Source organism: Micropterus salmoides, unplaced genomic scaffold (assembly GCF_014851395.1).
Source record: "Micropterus salmoides isolate LMB-PRFRI ecotype aquatic unplaced genomic scaffold, ASM1485139v1 Ms_hic_scaffold_6, whole genome shotgun sequence".
Taxonomy (NCBI): domain Eukaryota; kingdom Metazoa; phylum Chordata; class Actinopteri; order Centrarchiformes; family Centrarchidae; genus Micropterus; species Micropterus salmoides.
Window position 1 is genome coordinate 6,102,281 of NW_024044348.1, and position 15,508 is coordinate 6,117,788.

General features: G+C 39.7%; 1 protein-coding gene across 1 annotated transcript; it reads right to left on the reverse strand.

The window, feature by feature from the left end:
• Positions 1-4,019: 4,019 nt before the first annotated feature.
• socs4 (suppressor of cytokine signaling 4) lies at positions 4,020-7,543 on the reverse strand. Its single transcript, XM_038700519.1, has 2 exons — positions 7,433-7,543; positions 4,020-6,652 (listed from the first exon to the last, which is right to left on the reverse strand). The coding sequence occupies exon 2, from the start codon at positions 6,630-6,632 to the stop codon at positions 5,445-5,447; it is 1,188 nt and encodes a 395-aa protein (XP_038556447.1). The 5' UTR covers positions 6,633-6,652; positions 7,433-7,543; the 3' UTR covers positions 4,020-5,444.
• Positions 7,544-15,508: the final 7,965 nt, after the last annotated feature.

A 15,508-nucleotide genomic window follows, 5' to 3' on the forward strand; every position in this document is an offset into this window, starting at 1 on the left:
CTCCCCACTGTGACACATCCACCAATGTAACCCTGAGCAAGACACTTAACACCTCGTTGCTCCAAAGGCATCCGACCTCTGACATAAATAGCAATTGTAAGTAGCTTTAAATAAAAGCGTCAGCTAAATGAATAAATGTAATGTTTTTAGTCCTTTCATGCTACACACACAGAACCTAGGTAATTAAATGTGTATTCAAATATTGCAACATAAAATTAACCAATAGGCAGTAATTTATATAAAAAGCTTATATACATACATGTATACACGCCATTCATTGCACAGTGCATTGTTTTGGAATTTGCGTCTGAGGAGAATGTAAACAGCAGCAACAAGATGCTAATTTTGTTTCAAATTTTGGAAACACTGTCTATCTTGACTGTGCACCAGTCCACCTCCTCTCACCTTGTCGGAGTCTTGTGCTGACAGCTCAGAACATGGACCACCCGCCGAGTGCTTGATCCGGGATGATGATGGTGTTGATTAATGTGTTCATTACTTTAATGTTGCTGCTGGTACAACACACACATAACATTACAGACTAAGAGCTCCTCTCTCTCCCAAACAACAAGCTGCCACAGACAAAGGCTCCCTCCCTAAAACACACCGGAAATGTTACATGATTATCCACCAAGTCAACAGAGATGGACACTTTACTAATGAGCAAACTGTAGCCCTTATAATGTGACTTATAAGTCACCATATAATGAAAAATAAAACATAAATTGGACTTTGTCTTCAATTATCAATGCAATGAAATTTTTTGCTACAAGTCGCTACCTGCTGCCGTAACTATACTAGAAACTAAGTTGAATAAATTTTAAAAAGGATAAAAATACATAAAAAAAAAGTTCTTCTTCAGTGTTTTCTATGTTTTTTTTTTATTTTGTTCTTCATGAGACCATTTAGTCTTTAATTTGGTTTGTACCAAACATCAACATACTTTATTATATATTTTATAGTGTAACTTGTTTTGAAGTTAGACATAAATTAATCATGCAAAGTAAAGAGTTCTCATTATTAACACTCCAGGAAATCCTGTTAAATGTCCCAATTAAACATATTTGTAGTGAGTCTCTTATAAAACTGGATCATCTCATATGTCTGCCTGTAGAAATAGTAACTGTGTTTGTGATTCATCATCTTATTTTTATTAACTAATTTTTTAAAAAATATATTAAAAGTTAGACACTATTTCCTAAAAACAGTTGATCAAGGTTTGTTTAGATGCATATTTATTTATCATAAATTCATATTGGGGAATTTATCACCTTCAACTCAGCAACACTTTTTATTTCTCTTACATCTCACAATGAGATGTCAAACCCAGGCCCAGAAACACTTTTTAATTATTTCATTATTTATTAATTCAAGTAGCCATTAATATACATTGTATGTGTACATATTGGCTCTATCCTATGCTGCCAAAGACAAACCATTGGCTCATTCTCTACTCGCCTGTTTGAGTCGTGTCTCTGGGGAGAATTGGATTTTTGCAACAGGAAGTACTCTGTTGGCAGACAGATGGGTATCTAAATATTACATCACATAAATATAATGGTTGTATCAGAGTATTATTCAGCCCATCCTATTGTTCTGTTCAACCTGCTTCTTTAACATGTTATCCGTTCCTAATCGGATCAAACACAGCTGCCAGGATAACTGGTGTCCACACAACCAGCCTAGTACAGCTAAACAATAAGGTCACTGCATGCATTGCAACCTCAATAGCACAGGACATCACACATCCACTCAATCACAATCTTACCTTACTGCTCTCTGGGTGAACGAATTCCCCTTTGTGGACAATAAAGTCAAGCCTAATACTTGTATTTTAGGCTATACGTGACTGTATGAAGCAGTCCTGGATAAACTCACATCTAAAACTATGTTTCATTTCTCAGAGTTGGATATCGACTGTATCATGATTCTAATGTAACACAAGACGTTGGTTTTGAGCTGCTGAAAAACGATGCTCGCTAACTGGATCATACAAGACAACATTAATATTTCATGTATGTGGTTCAGTAAAAAATCAATAGATGCAGTTCCTGACTGTTCATCGACTGAGCGTGGACATACAGGTAGGGTGTCAACGGGATCAATCACAAAGACAGACTTTGTCTTCGGATTAAAACCTGACTAAAGGGTGTGAGACAGAGATCTATGTTTTCCAGTGGCACAAAGTCATCTAGTTCTTGACTACCTCGAGTGATTTAGTATTTAGTATCGATTAATTTTTAAAAATGGTTAAAAACGAAGCAACTGAGGCTCAAAATCCTGTTTTTGTCCCTGATTGATACTCAAATAATTATGAACCCTACATTTACCTTAAGACAACTAATAGCATCTTTTCTTTAGACTCCACACCTCCAAATAAAAGTGTGAGAACATTTTTGCAGCAGTACTTTAGGTCGTGTTTAAATGAGATCTTTTACTTAAATAAAGTTCTGAAGGAAATTCTTGCTTGACACAAAAGGCCGTCAGAAAACGTGGGATTGGATTCCCCTGGATGAGGAAAGCAGGAATTTCCTCTGCCTGGAGATACTGGGGAAATGAAAATAACCGTCCATAGGTTGCTGTGGACCAATCGCCGGGATGTTCACACTCCTGCACATGCTTAATTGTGAAAAGGCCTATGTAATACGATCTTTTCACAATCAATTTGTTGAAAAGGGAGGAAAAAAATTACTAGAAGCAAATGAAAATTGAACACACAACCCCCCGAACTGGAGTCCCGTGCACTGCCAACTGAGTTAATCGCACACATAGTAAATATTGAAACATAAATGGTCAATTGAAGAAGGTCTGGCTGCCATCTAATGACTTGAAAAAAAATTGTCCCGATGCCAGACTAATTTGCCGACCCCTGCCTAAGACTTTCTGTTATGAATGTTCAAGTCCAAGCCAAGAAGCAGGCTGAGTAGTACTCTCCCTGACTTGTTAACTAACCTTTATGTGTAAAATCAGGCGCTTTCTCCTTTATGTATAACAAATGTACTGTATTTAGGGTAAATCGATCTCCTTTTAGGATGAAAGACATGGCGGCTTGAGCCTTGAGAATTTAACAGTTGCAGGGATGTTATTACTAGGACACAGCGGTTACTAATAACATTAATGGCATTATCTTTTCTACTCTAGTGTCTCTGTGAACCATGACAGTGGGAAAGGGAGCCACTATGTACAATACCAGGACGCTAAAATGGAATTCAGCCATCATTAACTGTATTATTTACTCATATGCTTTTTACTACTGTGACGTGTCTTCCACAAAAAAAGGCATATTGAGTCTTTAGTTGTCTGCAGATGTCACTGATTGCTGCCATGGAAGCACACCTCTTTGTTGTGAGATCTGACTAAGGGTAGGGTGGCTAAATTTTAAGCCTTAAAATAAATGTATTTATCACTTTTTTAGTCTTAGAGCACTCTATAGACCCAGACAGCTGTTAGTCCCTGAATAACTGAACTGAAGCAGTAATAATGAAATAGAGAACAAAGTCAGACAACAGGACATTGAATTTACTCAAACATGTAGGCTACAAGTAAAATGTTGATATCTATATGACAAGAACTGAGGGGGAAAAAAACTTTATGTGCTTTAAAACCTAATGACTGGATGCTGAATATTTCATGCCCTGTTTTGTATTCATACAACTAACCCCAGGGCAGATGTTTTTCCACTGCTAGTTGAAGAGAGAGAGAGAGAGAGAGAAGCTGAATGACACATGAATCAATTGAAAAATCTGAATTCCACCCCAGTTATGGGGGGGAAATAGTCTTTCTCATGTCCTTATCTCTCAATTTGCTCTGCTGAGCGCTGGCATTTAGAGGTGTCCTTTTCAGACAGCATGAATTGTTTTCAGAAGGATACTTCAAAAGCAGCATTTTCCATACCATTAGCCTGTCTAACTATGACATAGCACACAGTTGCAGCATGAACAAGTGTGCGCAAGCATGAGCTGCACCATTAAATTGGTCCAGAGATAACAAAAAACAGAGAAACAGTCACACTACAGAGGCAGTGTGGGTAGCATTTATTAGCTTGTGTATCAATGTGGTGAATACAATATCTGCCTTGAAGGGGAATCACAGTGATTCAAATACTTTAAGAACAGTGCATGGTACTTTTAGTGTACTGTACTCCACCATGTAAACAGTTTTTAAACAACAATACTTGTGAAACCTGTTAAAATATTGATTTACAGAGGAGCTTGAAGGTAGTAGTGGAAAGACAGACAAGTGAAGCGGGTGAAATCTTCCCAAAGCTCAGATCAGTGCAGTTGTGCAGCCATCGTGTGGCTGCAGAGAAGAATGCAATCCTTTTAATAAGAAGCTGACATTTGTGGTCGATAAGAAGAGGTGTTGAAAGGCATAAAACGGTGACCAAGTTATCAAGAATGCCTCTTTTTCTGTCACTATGTATTTCTCTTTCTCTCACACACATTGATTGGCAACAGAGTCCTCTCGTCTTCAGTTTGCCTGACTCAACTTTCCCATGAGGAGGTAAATGTGCTGAGTGACCCATCAGGCACAGTTCACAACTTCAATCTTCACACAAAGGAGAGAGATGTGGTTTAAATTTGTGAAATTCTTAGACTACAACAGTGTTTAAGGATTTTCTGCAATATGGAAGGACGCCCCTGTAGACCAAGGGAAGGTCCAAATAGGTATGAAAATGTTGTGGAAAGATATTGAATAATGAGTAATGTTTTGATATTATTAGATGCAGTCTCTGTACACCTACTTGTACATCAGACAACACGGGTTGTGTGCACGACAAGGCTACAGCAAAACATCACATTTTAATGATATTAAGGTACATGAAAGGCGGTTTAGTCTCAGCCAGGTACCATGAAAGGTGCAGTTCCTCTAGTGGCCACTAGAGATACTTAGTGCCCACACAAGACAACTCCCGCTGAATTGAAGCCTAGAGGAAAATGCTCCAACTTCAAGAGTCAATATTCCACAAAAAGTGAGGGTTAGTTTGAGGTCTTGGTGATTGTTGAGAATCCTTACTTTATTAAGGATATTAAAGTGTTAGTTGTGGGTCCTAATTACAGGTGTCTCAGCGTAGCACAGCTGTAGTGGCTGCTTTCTTGACCCTGGCTGTCAAAATGGCTGAAAGCACAAAACCTAAATCCACGCTTCAAACCATCTCCAAGTACTAAAGGTTGACACGGACATCGTCCATGTGCTACAGTATTTGGATTCAGACCTGTAGAGAAGGCTGATGAGCCTTTGTAGGTTTAGTTGTTGTACCATGTAATGCATCAACATCATCAGACATCTTAAAAACTCTCCAGTTCTGCACCTTTTAGACCTCAATGAGTTGCAACAGAAATGCTACTTAATGAACCATCTAATTCAGTGGCAATATTCTTGCCTCTTTGCCAAGTTGCTTGTGCTATCTTTGCCTTCCATGGTATGAGGCCTGCTTTGGACTGTCACACAGCGCAGGCCCCATCACACTTAATGTGGTACTGGCGGAGGTAGTCCCTGAGCTGGGATGGCAGCGGTAGGCTGTCCACGCCTTGGTAGGTGGTGTAGTTACAGATCACAGCCCTGCACAGGTGCTGGAGGGAGAAAGGAAAGGTCCTTGATAGCGGCCGGGAAAGGAGGGGCTCAAAGAAGAGGCAGGTGGCTGGGTCACTGTAGTGTCTGAGTAGTCCTGTCACACTGGGATCCCGGTACATGCATGGGTCACGCACATCAAAGCTGAAACGCTTGTCGTTCTGCTCAATGCGTGCATGCAGGGAGCGGCTGTAGCGACGAAAGCTGACTGAGAAGAGGAACTCATCCTGGGCAGAGTCTCGGAGCAGAAACGTTCCCTCTGGTTTGCCCTCCAGTAGCTCCTCTGCCTCAAAGCGGTTCAGCACACCCCAGTAACAAGAACTGTTGTTGATCTGGAGGAGATCTGGGACCAAGATGTAGTCAGTGTGGCCACAGCTGCCATCTGCTTCCCTATGAGGACAAGAAGGGTCCCAGTCCTCCAGACTGGTGCCTCCAGGCCCAGGAGAGCAGCAGATGTCCTCCCAGGAGAGGGGGGTCTGTGGTGGGGAGGTAGAGGATGATGAGACAGTAGGTTTCAGGGGAGCCTCCATGTCCTTGAGGACGCTTGGGTGGGTGGAGTGATTTTTTATTAGGTGCCAGCATCGAGCCAGTTCAGATTTTGGTGAGAAGGGACACTTGTCCTGCATGAGCTCTGAAACGTGGATCTTGCGTTTGGACCAGAATAGCACCGAGAAGGGCCGCGAGGAGCCCGATTGATGGTGGTGATGATGATGGTGATGATGGTGAGAGCGCAGAGGAAAACATTGGCCCACTGCATCCTGAAACTTCTGCCGCAGAGAGCGGTGGGACAAGGCCTTCCGGCACACCACATCGATGTCTGCAGACGTCAATGCATCCCCGAGAGTGCTGCAGCTACACTTTCTCTCTCTCCGTCGCCTCGGACAGGATGTTGACCGCACACCCAGCTCCTCCGTCCCCTCCACCTCCAGCCCTCCGGGGCTCGACCCGTTGCGAGAGCTCCGGGAGCGTTTCTTCCCCCGCCAAACATAACTGTCTGCACTCCAACTGCGGAGGCCACATTTGGGACGCGTGTCTGAGCCTCGTGGCTTTTTCTCTGACATGGCTGCTTCCTCTGCTCACTCTATGACACATTCAGAAACAGAAAAAAGCAAACGGTTGCTTCAATTAGAGTTGTGGGTAAAGTAAAAATCCACAACATTGCCCCACTGTCTTGCCATATTGATAAAAAGAACACATTTTACCTTTTCTTCTCACCACAAAGAGCTCTATAGTACCAGAAAATATTATAAGGTCTTGCATCATTGTAAAGTCCTTTCTGATTCTGATTCTGATTTTGAAGTCAGTGATATTTAAGACCAATACTGACGTCTTTACTCTGATTTTGCACAGCTTTTTGAATTAATTTATCAGTTTCATTTTGGTTACACCCAACCCTTCAAGAACTTTCTTTAATCTGTGTGTGCAAGGCTGCGATCTAGTCATTTTGTGCAAGACTAATAGGCTGATGTGGATTCCTGCTGGGTTTTTTTTCTGATCATCTCCAGTGGCAAGAAATCACATTAAGACTGCAGAGTTCAGAAACAGCCTGCAGAAGGAAATTGATCAGCTTCCGTAAAACCACAAAATTTAGTTTAATGTCCACCCAGGAAACAGACTTTTGAAGCATCAGTCACAGAGAAGAAAGTTTTGTCAAAGTGCTTACAAAGCTGTTGTTTTAACACATCAGTTAAAGGCTGGCTGTAGTGATATTTGTGCTTGGCAGCAGTTTGCGGAGATGTTCACTGACAGTACAAAATCTAACTGAACAGACAGTGTGCAGCAGGCGGTTTAATATCACAGGCTGTTAATCACTCTCTGTTGTAATTAACTCTTTGAAGATTATTGCAAGAGATTATCTTACCGTCCAAACTGTGTCAGAAAGACAGCTCCACATCCATGTTATGACCACTTGTTCACTGCACATAAGCGGACATGTGTGACCAGCCTGCAGCCTCTCCAGCTCTAACAGACGGCAGACTGTTCTGCTTCCTATATAATTATGATGCCAAATCCCTGTGGGGGCAGCAGTTTCCTCTCCGCCAGGGCCGGATCTGAATGAATGAGGGGAGGAGGAGTGGGGTCGAGCCAGGAGACGGGGTGGGTGGGGTGTAAGGAGAGGGTGGTTTCAGGTTAATGTCAGAGAGACATCCTCTTCTCTCTCTTACATCTCCTTTATGGGTTCATTCACGGATTCCATCTCAGAAAAAAAAAGGAAAAGATAAAAGATAACCAGAGCAGCGGGGAGAGTGCTTTTTCATTCACAAAGTGAATTATTTCTGCTTGTAATTCTATTTTCTGTATGCTGATTTGAGTTGTTTTAATTTCATCAGAGGTCCATATCTTAACTTAAAGCATCAAAGCACATTTCATGGGGAGCTTTAAATCTGTTTAAGTCTCGCTGTGGCGGATGACAAACAGATTATTCCTCAGGTTTGCGAGCAGCCTGAGTGGACTTAGACACTGCCAGCTTCAGCATGGCAGACTCTGTCTAATTAACAATTCAGCCCAGTAGAGGAACCAACCAAGCATTTTAAAAAGCTTCCCTTATTGATTGAACAACCTTTGAGTTTCCCAGTTAAAACTTCCAGCAAGTGCTGTTGAAAGGACTCATCTGTCAAGGTGATGTCATACACACAGTGTGCGAGATGAAGCAAGCTACTCGCTTTGGGTGACATTTTGGGAGATCTATAATTCATGAAACAAATAGACTACATCTATCAGACAAATACTATTACTCCCAGCGGTTTAGTTTGTGTGCTTGTGTGTGCCCTTTCAGCTCTAACAGATAAAGGATAGTCATCAATAAATGCCTGACATCTCAGATAATGTAGTGACACTCAACTTCCTCTTAACTGAATATTTAATGCTCTTCACATTATCACACAGCCCGGCAGGATGATAACGCCACATGTTCTGGCAAACAACCAGATCAATGTATCTGACTGCAAACTGACGAACGAACAGAAATGTTAGTAAAGAAACTGAAACTAAACTTACTGAACTTTGGCTGAAAGGATTCAACATCCCTAGGAAAACACAGTTAGGTCAGATATGTTAAGAGATATTTCTCAGGGGTCTTAATTGATGTAACAGGCGAAGGTAAGACAGGTCTAGCTCGGAGTCATAAGCAGACCTGGTTATTTCTCTCATGTAACTGTCCTTGTTAGGGAGACAACAGTAAGGCTGATAAGGTAGAGACAGTAGCTCAGGAGTCAGGCTAGCAGATATCGGTGTTCCCTGGGAATCTTGCAAGGTTAAATCTTACAAGAATGTTTACAAGAACTTACTGGTTCCACAGATTACAGAGTACAACTCATGGAGAGTGATAGATTCCAGTATGACGAAGCATTGCAGTCTAAACATCAGAAAGATGTATTGTTCTAAGTTAAGGCCGGCTAAAGATGACCTAAAAGGAAAACATACAAGAACTAGAGGTAAGAGAGAAACATAAAAGGGACCTGGTGTTGGCATTTGACGTGCTCACATGTTGTATGCTGTAAACCATGCTAAACTTTATGGACAAAAGTACAAGGTCCCCCCGTCCCAATACTTTTGGTAGGGGCTGTTTTTTCATGGTGTGGTCTTTCTTAAGGGAAATCTTGATGCTACAACATATCATTTTAAACAACAGTTCTTCCAACAGTTTGTGTTGCGAGCCAGGCCTGTCTGACGTCACAAATTCTCCTCTGGATGAACGAGTCTTGTAGAAAGCCTTCCCAGAAGAGTGGAAGCTGTTATAGCTGCAAAGTGGGGACCAACTCCATATTTATGCTTATGGTTTTAGAATGAGATGTTATAAAAGTAATTTGTAGGTGTCCCAGTACTTTTGTCCACGTACTGTATGTTAAGTCAGTCTCCGAAATGTCTTCACACCTGAACCTGGCTGAACTAAATGCTACAAACCAGCAATGCGTTTACACTGACAATGCTAACATGATGATGTTTAGCAAGTATAAACAACAATAGATTTCTTTGTATAGCACCTTTCATGCAAAGATGCAGCCCAAAAGTGCTTTACAAAACAAGATTTTAAAACTTTAGGCTAAAAAGATAAGAAATTAAAAACAATATTAATAAAAATCATCAGAAACTGTATTTTTGATTTAAAGTTACAGAGTTTAAAAACAGAAGTTCTAGAAAGTTTAGTTTCTATTTTTTTATATGTCAGATCTTCCAAGAGCCATCTGCTGCATCATTATCTGTACTTATTATGTAATCAGATTACATTAAATGAGGACTACTGTTACTAGGCAACACCTTCATCATGTCATTCGCAGATTCTCAGAAGCTCACCATTTACCGCACTCTCCGTGAAACATTCAACCTCTTCATTGAACGACAGCACAAATTGATTGGGTAGAATAATGGATTGGACACTCATATACACACACACACACACAAACACACACACACACACACACACACACACACACTAACAGAAAAGAAAAAGAAGTTTGAAGTTTGCGGAAGATGTGTATCAATCTTAAAATTTTTTATAATTTATGCTGCACCGTAATTACATCGATCCAATTAAGCAACACTTACAAACTTAACTTAACAAACCACTAATAGTTACTCACTGTAGTTGAGTCGATTTAATTTAAAAATTAGTTTTTCCAAAAAGGAAGATGGTTGATAGTTTCACCAAATGTTTACAAAGTAGTCTCTAATAAAAAATTAAAAATCTACAATTGATTCTATTTTTCTATTCTATTTTCAATTATAGTACCATTATTTTGTTTGGCCCAGTTCTATGATGATGCAAACTGTGTCAATTTGTAACCCCAGTGATTTTTAGTGTACCACTCTTAAAACAGCCATTTAACCTCCGTCGTCATCGTCCACTGTCATTCACACTTGGCCTCAGGTGACTCCAATGACCACAGCGAGCCAAGCTGTATCCACCACCTCGAGAACGACTTCACATTAAATAGCTGTGATTCTCTGCCAGTCAGAAATGAAGAAGCTTCTTGGATGACAGGCGAAATGTCTTTCAGCACCTTCAACCAAGTCCGGTTGCCCTTGATTTTAAACCACCTTGGATACAAACATTAAGTTCACATTTTTGACAGTACAAACCATAGACTGTATAAAAAAATGGAAAGCCTGCCTACATCTGCCGCACCTACATACACACAACTTACTGGGATCTTATAAAATGTCAGTGGGCAGAGTTTTGTCCAGGAAGTGCCTCCAGCAGTGCTAGGACTCGACCAGGGGCTCGTATCGGTCCACATTACAGAGGCATCGATCCCAGGAGCAGCACAGCCGAGGGGAGCATCTATGAATAATTGATGCTGCTCTGATTGAATGGAGACTCTACTCTGCTTGCATTTTTATATGAAGGCTATTACACTTTTTATTGACATTTATGCAGCCAGGAGGAGTGAAACTACAAAATGCATGTGTTACAGTTTCAGAGGCACTCAGCATTGGATGCACATAAGTCTTCAGTGAAATTCTATCATACAAGTTTGGTTAGTTTACATATTTTTAAACTACATTGCCATAGCAAAGTCTCCCACAAGGACACAGTGGACAGGACTTGGCTCATGCCATCACAGACCTGCATCTTTTACAGGTTTTTCATATTAACAATGGATTTAATACCTATGTGCAATGTGATGTGTCACTTGACTGAGCACTGTTTTGTTTTCCAGCCTGCAACTTTGTTGTGTTGGTCCTCTGTCACTGCACTCATCTGCATTGTTTTCGGGCAAAGTTAGCGACTAGCCGGCGAACATAGTGGAGCATTAAGCAACTAAAGAGCCAGATATTTCCCTCAGGGAGTGACTGAGAACCAGAGCTGAAAGGAGTTAGTGCTGGACTTAACATTCATCAGGTGGACCGAGTCAGTGCAGCCAAAAATATAAACCAATGCAAGTCCTACAGCCAATCAAGAAGCTTATCATACAACAAACACGGAGACAGTTACTCAAATATTAACTTTTTCTTTACATGTATCTGAATTTGAAATAATAAAATAAAAGAATTAGCATGAAAGACTTACAGCAAACAAAAGGTACAACAAAACTGGGAGGTTAGTCAAGGGTGTGAAACGGGACTTTAAACTTGCATTTGACTCTCGTAACGACTACACTGGACACAATGGGACACAAAGTCAAAGTGCAATAAGCAAAAGCTGTTATAAAATATACCTGTTTATGTGTATTTTATTTCAGTTTAAGTCATGCAATCTTGCCTGTGTGTGTTTGTGTGTGCGTGTGTTGGCTGAGAGGCAGTACGATCATGTGAATTAGAGAGATGGTAAATTGAATCAGCAGGGAGTCTCTGGCTCCACTGGTCTCAGTTGTTTCCATTGATCTGTATCAGAAGACTCCTCTGACCAACAGCAGTGCCGCACCTCTCACTTCAGATACCATGGGGTCTCATTGCATCTCTTTTTTTGTCCATGCGGCAACCTGAGCTATCACACATTTGCCTCAAAGCAAGGAGGATGTTAAAAATGTACTTTTATGGAGTTTGTTTGCTCAGATTTTTTAAAAGTCAACTTTGTTCCTAATAACTTTATGTTAGACATTTTACTCTATTCTAGAGTTGGTAAATCATCTTCTCTGTGAAGTAATCATTTGCAATTCTCTTGCAATACCGCTGTGAAGTTAGTTTTAAGTTGTTCCCTGCGCTCAACAGCTGGGAGTTACTGTTTTTTTTTACCTTAATGCTGACTGGCCCATATGTAGCATTTATTTTACATAATCATTTTAATAATAATTTAATAATTTCAGTAGCTTAATGTGACCCTGTGACTTGTGGACACTTGACAAATTGGATGCACCTCTTCATATTGGATTTTAGTAATTCTACTTTTTTATAGATGATGATTTATTCTCATGTGACCCAGTGGACCTTCCTGCCTCCCCTGTGTGTCGATGATGTAATTTTTTTTGCATGATTTATTCTCTTGCCCTTTTGATTAGTTTATTCTATTTCCTGTTCCTCCATGTTTCTATTTTTAATAACAGTGTGTGTGTATGTGAGAAGTGAACACCATTACTCTTTGAAATTAATTACCTGGAAAAGGTAAATAAAAATTGTGTGTGTGTGTGTGTGTGTTTGTGTGTGTGTACTGAAACAGGCTAAAAGAAAACTGGTTAGATTCAACAAATGTGTGGCTGTCAGTGATGCTGCTAGCAAACAGTCCCATTTTAGCTTCTGCCTGCAAAGCACATGTATAGTGGCCTACATTCATGACTAATAGAACTTGCAGAAAAGCATTGGGATGCTTCTATACTATATTAGGCTTTCTTAAAAGAACACAATTAATCCCTTCTTTGTTGCAGTGACAACACCAGAGATGGGACAAAGCTAAAATACATTTATAAAATTGATGGCAAAAGGTGCTGGTGCTTTAGTTGAGTTTTGTGAGACACTTTTACGTAACTGAAGACGGTGCACTTCCTCTTATATTCTTTTTTTTGTTGTATTTCTGTCCTTCCCTATTTCTGTCCTTCCCTATTTCTAATCTGAAAACTCTTATAACACAATAACAATAACACTTTCACTTTAAATGCTTCCTTCTTTACTTTAAAGTTTTACATATGTTTGCGATACTGTGGGAATTAAGTACCTTTTCTCTGTGGTACTGCTATTTTTCCTGAAGCAATGGATTCAAGCCCTTCTTCCGCATATTGAGACAGCACATTTGTGTGTATCATATCCATATCCACATGTTTTGTAGCCATTAAGATTCAGATGGTCTTCGATATTCATCTGTGGACATGCGAGCTGCTGTATCGACTTTCCTCAGGGGAGATTTATTTATGCCTGCAGCCGCTCTGCTTTCCCGCAAGCAAGGTGCATCCAGGGAGGCTTCTTCTCTCCGTCATATTAGAAAGAGCGTAACTTAAGACCAGGACACACACACGCACACACACACACACACACACACACACACACACACACACACACACACACACAGGTATATGAATATACTTACAGAAGTACGTCCCTTGTATATGTAGACTATGCATTGTCCTGTAGTGTCACAAAGGGAAATGTGGTTGTGGTCCAAAATGTTAACTAAGTTTTGTGCTTTGCTGTTGGTATGCCATAAACACTTCTGTTCAGCTTAAATGTCAAAAACCTTTAAACAAAAGAGTTTTCTCATTTTTTTTTAAATATGTGAAAATGTCTGAATTGGGGGGAAATGTAAATGTAATATAAATGTGTAGAAGGTGACAAAAAAATGAATGGCCCCAATGGCAGAGCAAGAAAACATGCATTCAACCTGTACACACAATGCATTTTCGTAAGAAACACTGAATGTTTAAAGACACTTTGCTTGTTTACAAGAAAACTCCACATCAGGGCACCTCATCAAGGGCTTACAATGCTTTTACTTCACCAGTCAAAAATCAAATCACAAGGGAGTGTTTGTTTTTAATAGAAATAAATGGTTTTCATTGAATCATTGTTTTCGTATAAGATAATCTGTGAAACAAAGAAAAAGACATATTTATCCCAAATATGGAATTTAGCAGTTATTAACTAATAGCCACAGTAACAACAAGGCGTTGTACATATTGCTGCAGGCGGTTTCTCAGGTCGGCATAGTCAGTGAACTCTTTTATGTCGCTTCTGAAAACATACTTTTATAGGAGAGCCTTTCCTGATTATTTTATTTTTATTTTATTCTATTTTATATATTTAATGTTTACGTGTACTTTAGTCTCTTAAGTGTTATCTTGCTTTTATCGTGTATTTGTTTTTATGTGTTTTATTGTCTTTGCTCTTGTTAATACATTTTGTAACTTGTTTTTGAAAAGTGCTTTATAAATTAAGATTATTATTATTTGTGTAGCGATACACTTGCAGAAGGTGGGGAAAGAAGAGGACTGAAATCAAAAGGTAAACATGGATGCCACCAATGCAGGTTTGTTAACCCTTTACTGCCACATTAATGTCTGAGTCCATATTTCTGTGAACATTTACTGATGAAATTTTTTTTTTTCATGAATGATCCTGCGAGATCGGCCTCATGGCAACAGTTTCTGCACCAGCAGTTGGAAGCACACATACACAGTGCTGCAATTACACTTCATAATGGCCTTGTCACTGCGATATAATAAACTGAGACTGGAAGCAGAAGCATCTTTTTTTCTCCCCTTCTGTTTCACATGTTTTTTCAGGAAAGACAGCAGGATGTGAGTCAACACTGTTTTAAACTCCATCAGCTCATCATGTTAAGACGCCCTGACAGGACACCACAGCAGTGCATCTGAATCAATATTAAGAGCATGAAGAGGATGGAACTCCAGCCAGATAACATAATTACTTATAATTACTGCTGCATGAATCACAAGCACATAAGCAAGCAGAAATCCAGTTCCACCTAGTTAGAATCACACTCCCTTCATATTAAATATATATTCTCGCCTTTATTTTATTCTGTTTTATAACCCTTGTAACTTAAAGGTTGGAAAAAGCATCTTATTCCACATTGTCTGACACTATCACATTATATATATATTATATTATAAGCTCTTTACCGAAGATTTATGATGTGTACACTGACTGAAATATTCAAATCCAAGGTGTCTTTTATAGCTTTACCATCCTTTGGAAATTCTAACTGAAAGTCTTTGGGTTTGAAAAAAAGTTTTGCTGTCTTGAATGAGTTTGTGATAAAAACAAAATAATGTTTTTTGTCAAAAGGAGTCTGGTGGCTTTGACGAAAGTAATATAACAACTGTTTGTGGTTAAACAAAAAAAGAACAATCTCTGTGGGCGGGGATCCTTTCCATGATGTTGTCAGACACTTATATTTATTACAATAATAATAATAATCTGACTCTGGCAAAAACAAGCACTTTAGTGGACGTACTTAAACGGGGCTCGATTGCCCGCAAAGATTATTTTTGCTGCTGCTGACTGCAGCACTCTTGCTCAATACTGGAGTAATTTCCCAAAATGTTGC

Bases quoted from the DNA above. Each gene is read 5' to 3' on its own strand.
- socs4 (XM_038700519.1), bottom strand. From the start codon at position 6,632: ATGTCAGAGAAAAAGCCACGAGGCTCAGACACGCGTCCCAAATGTGGC.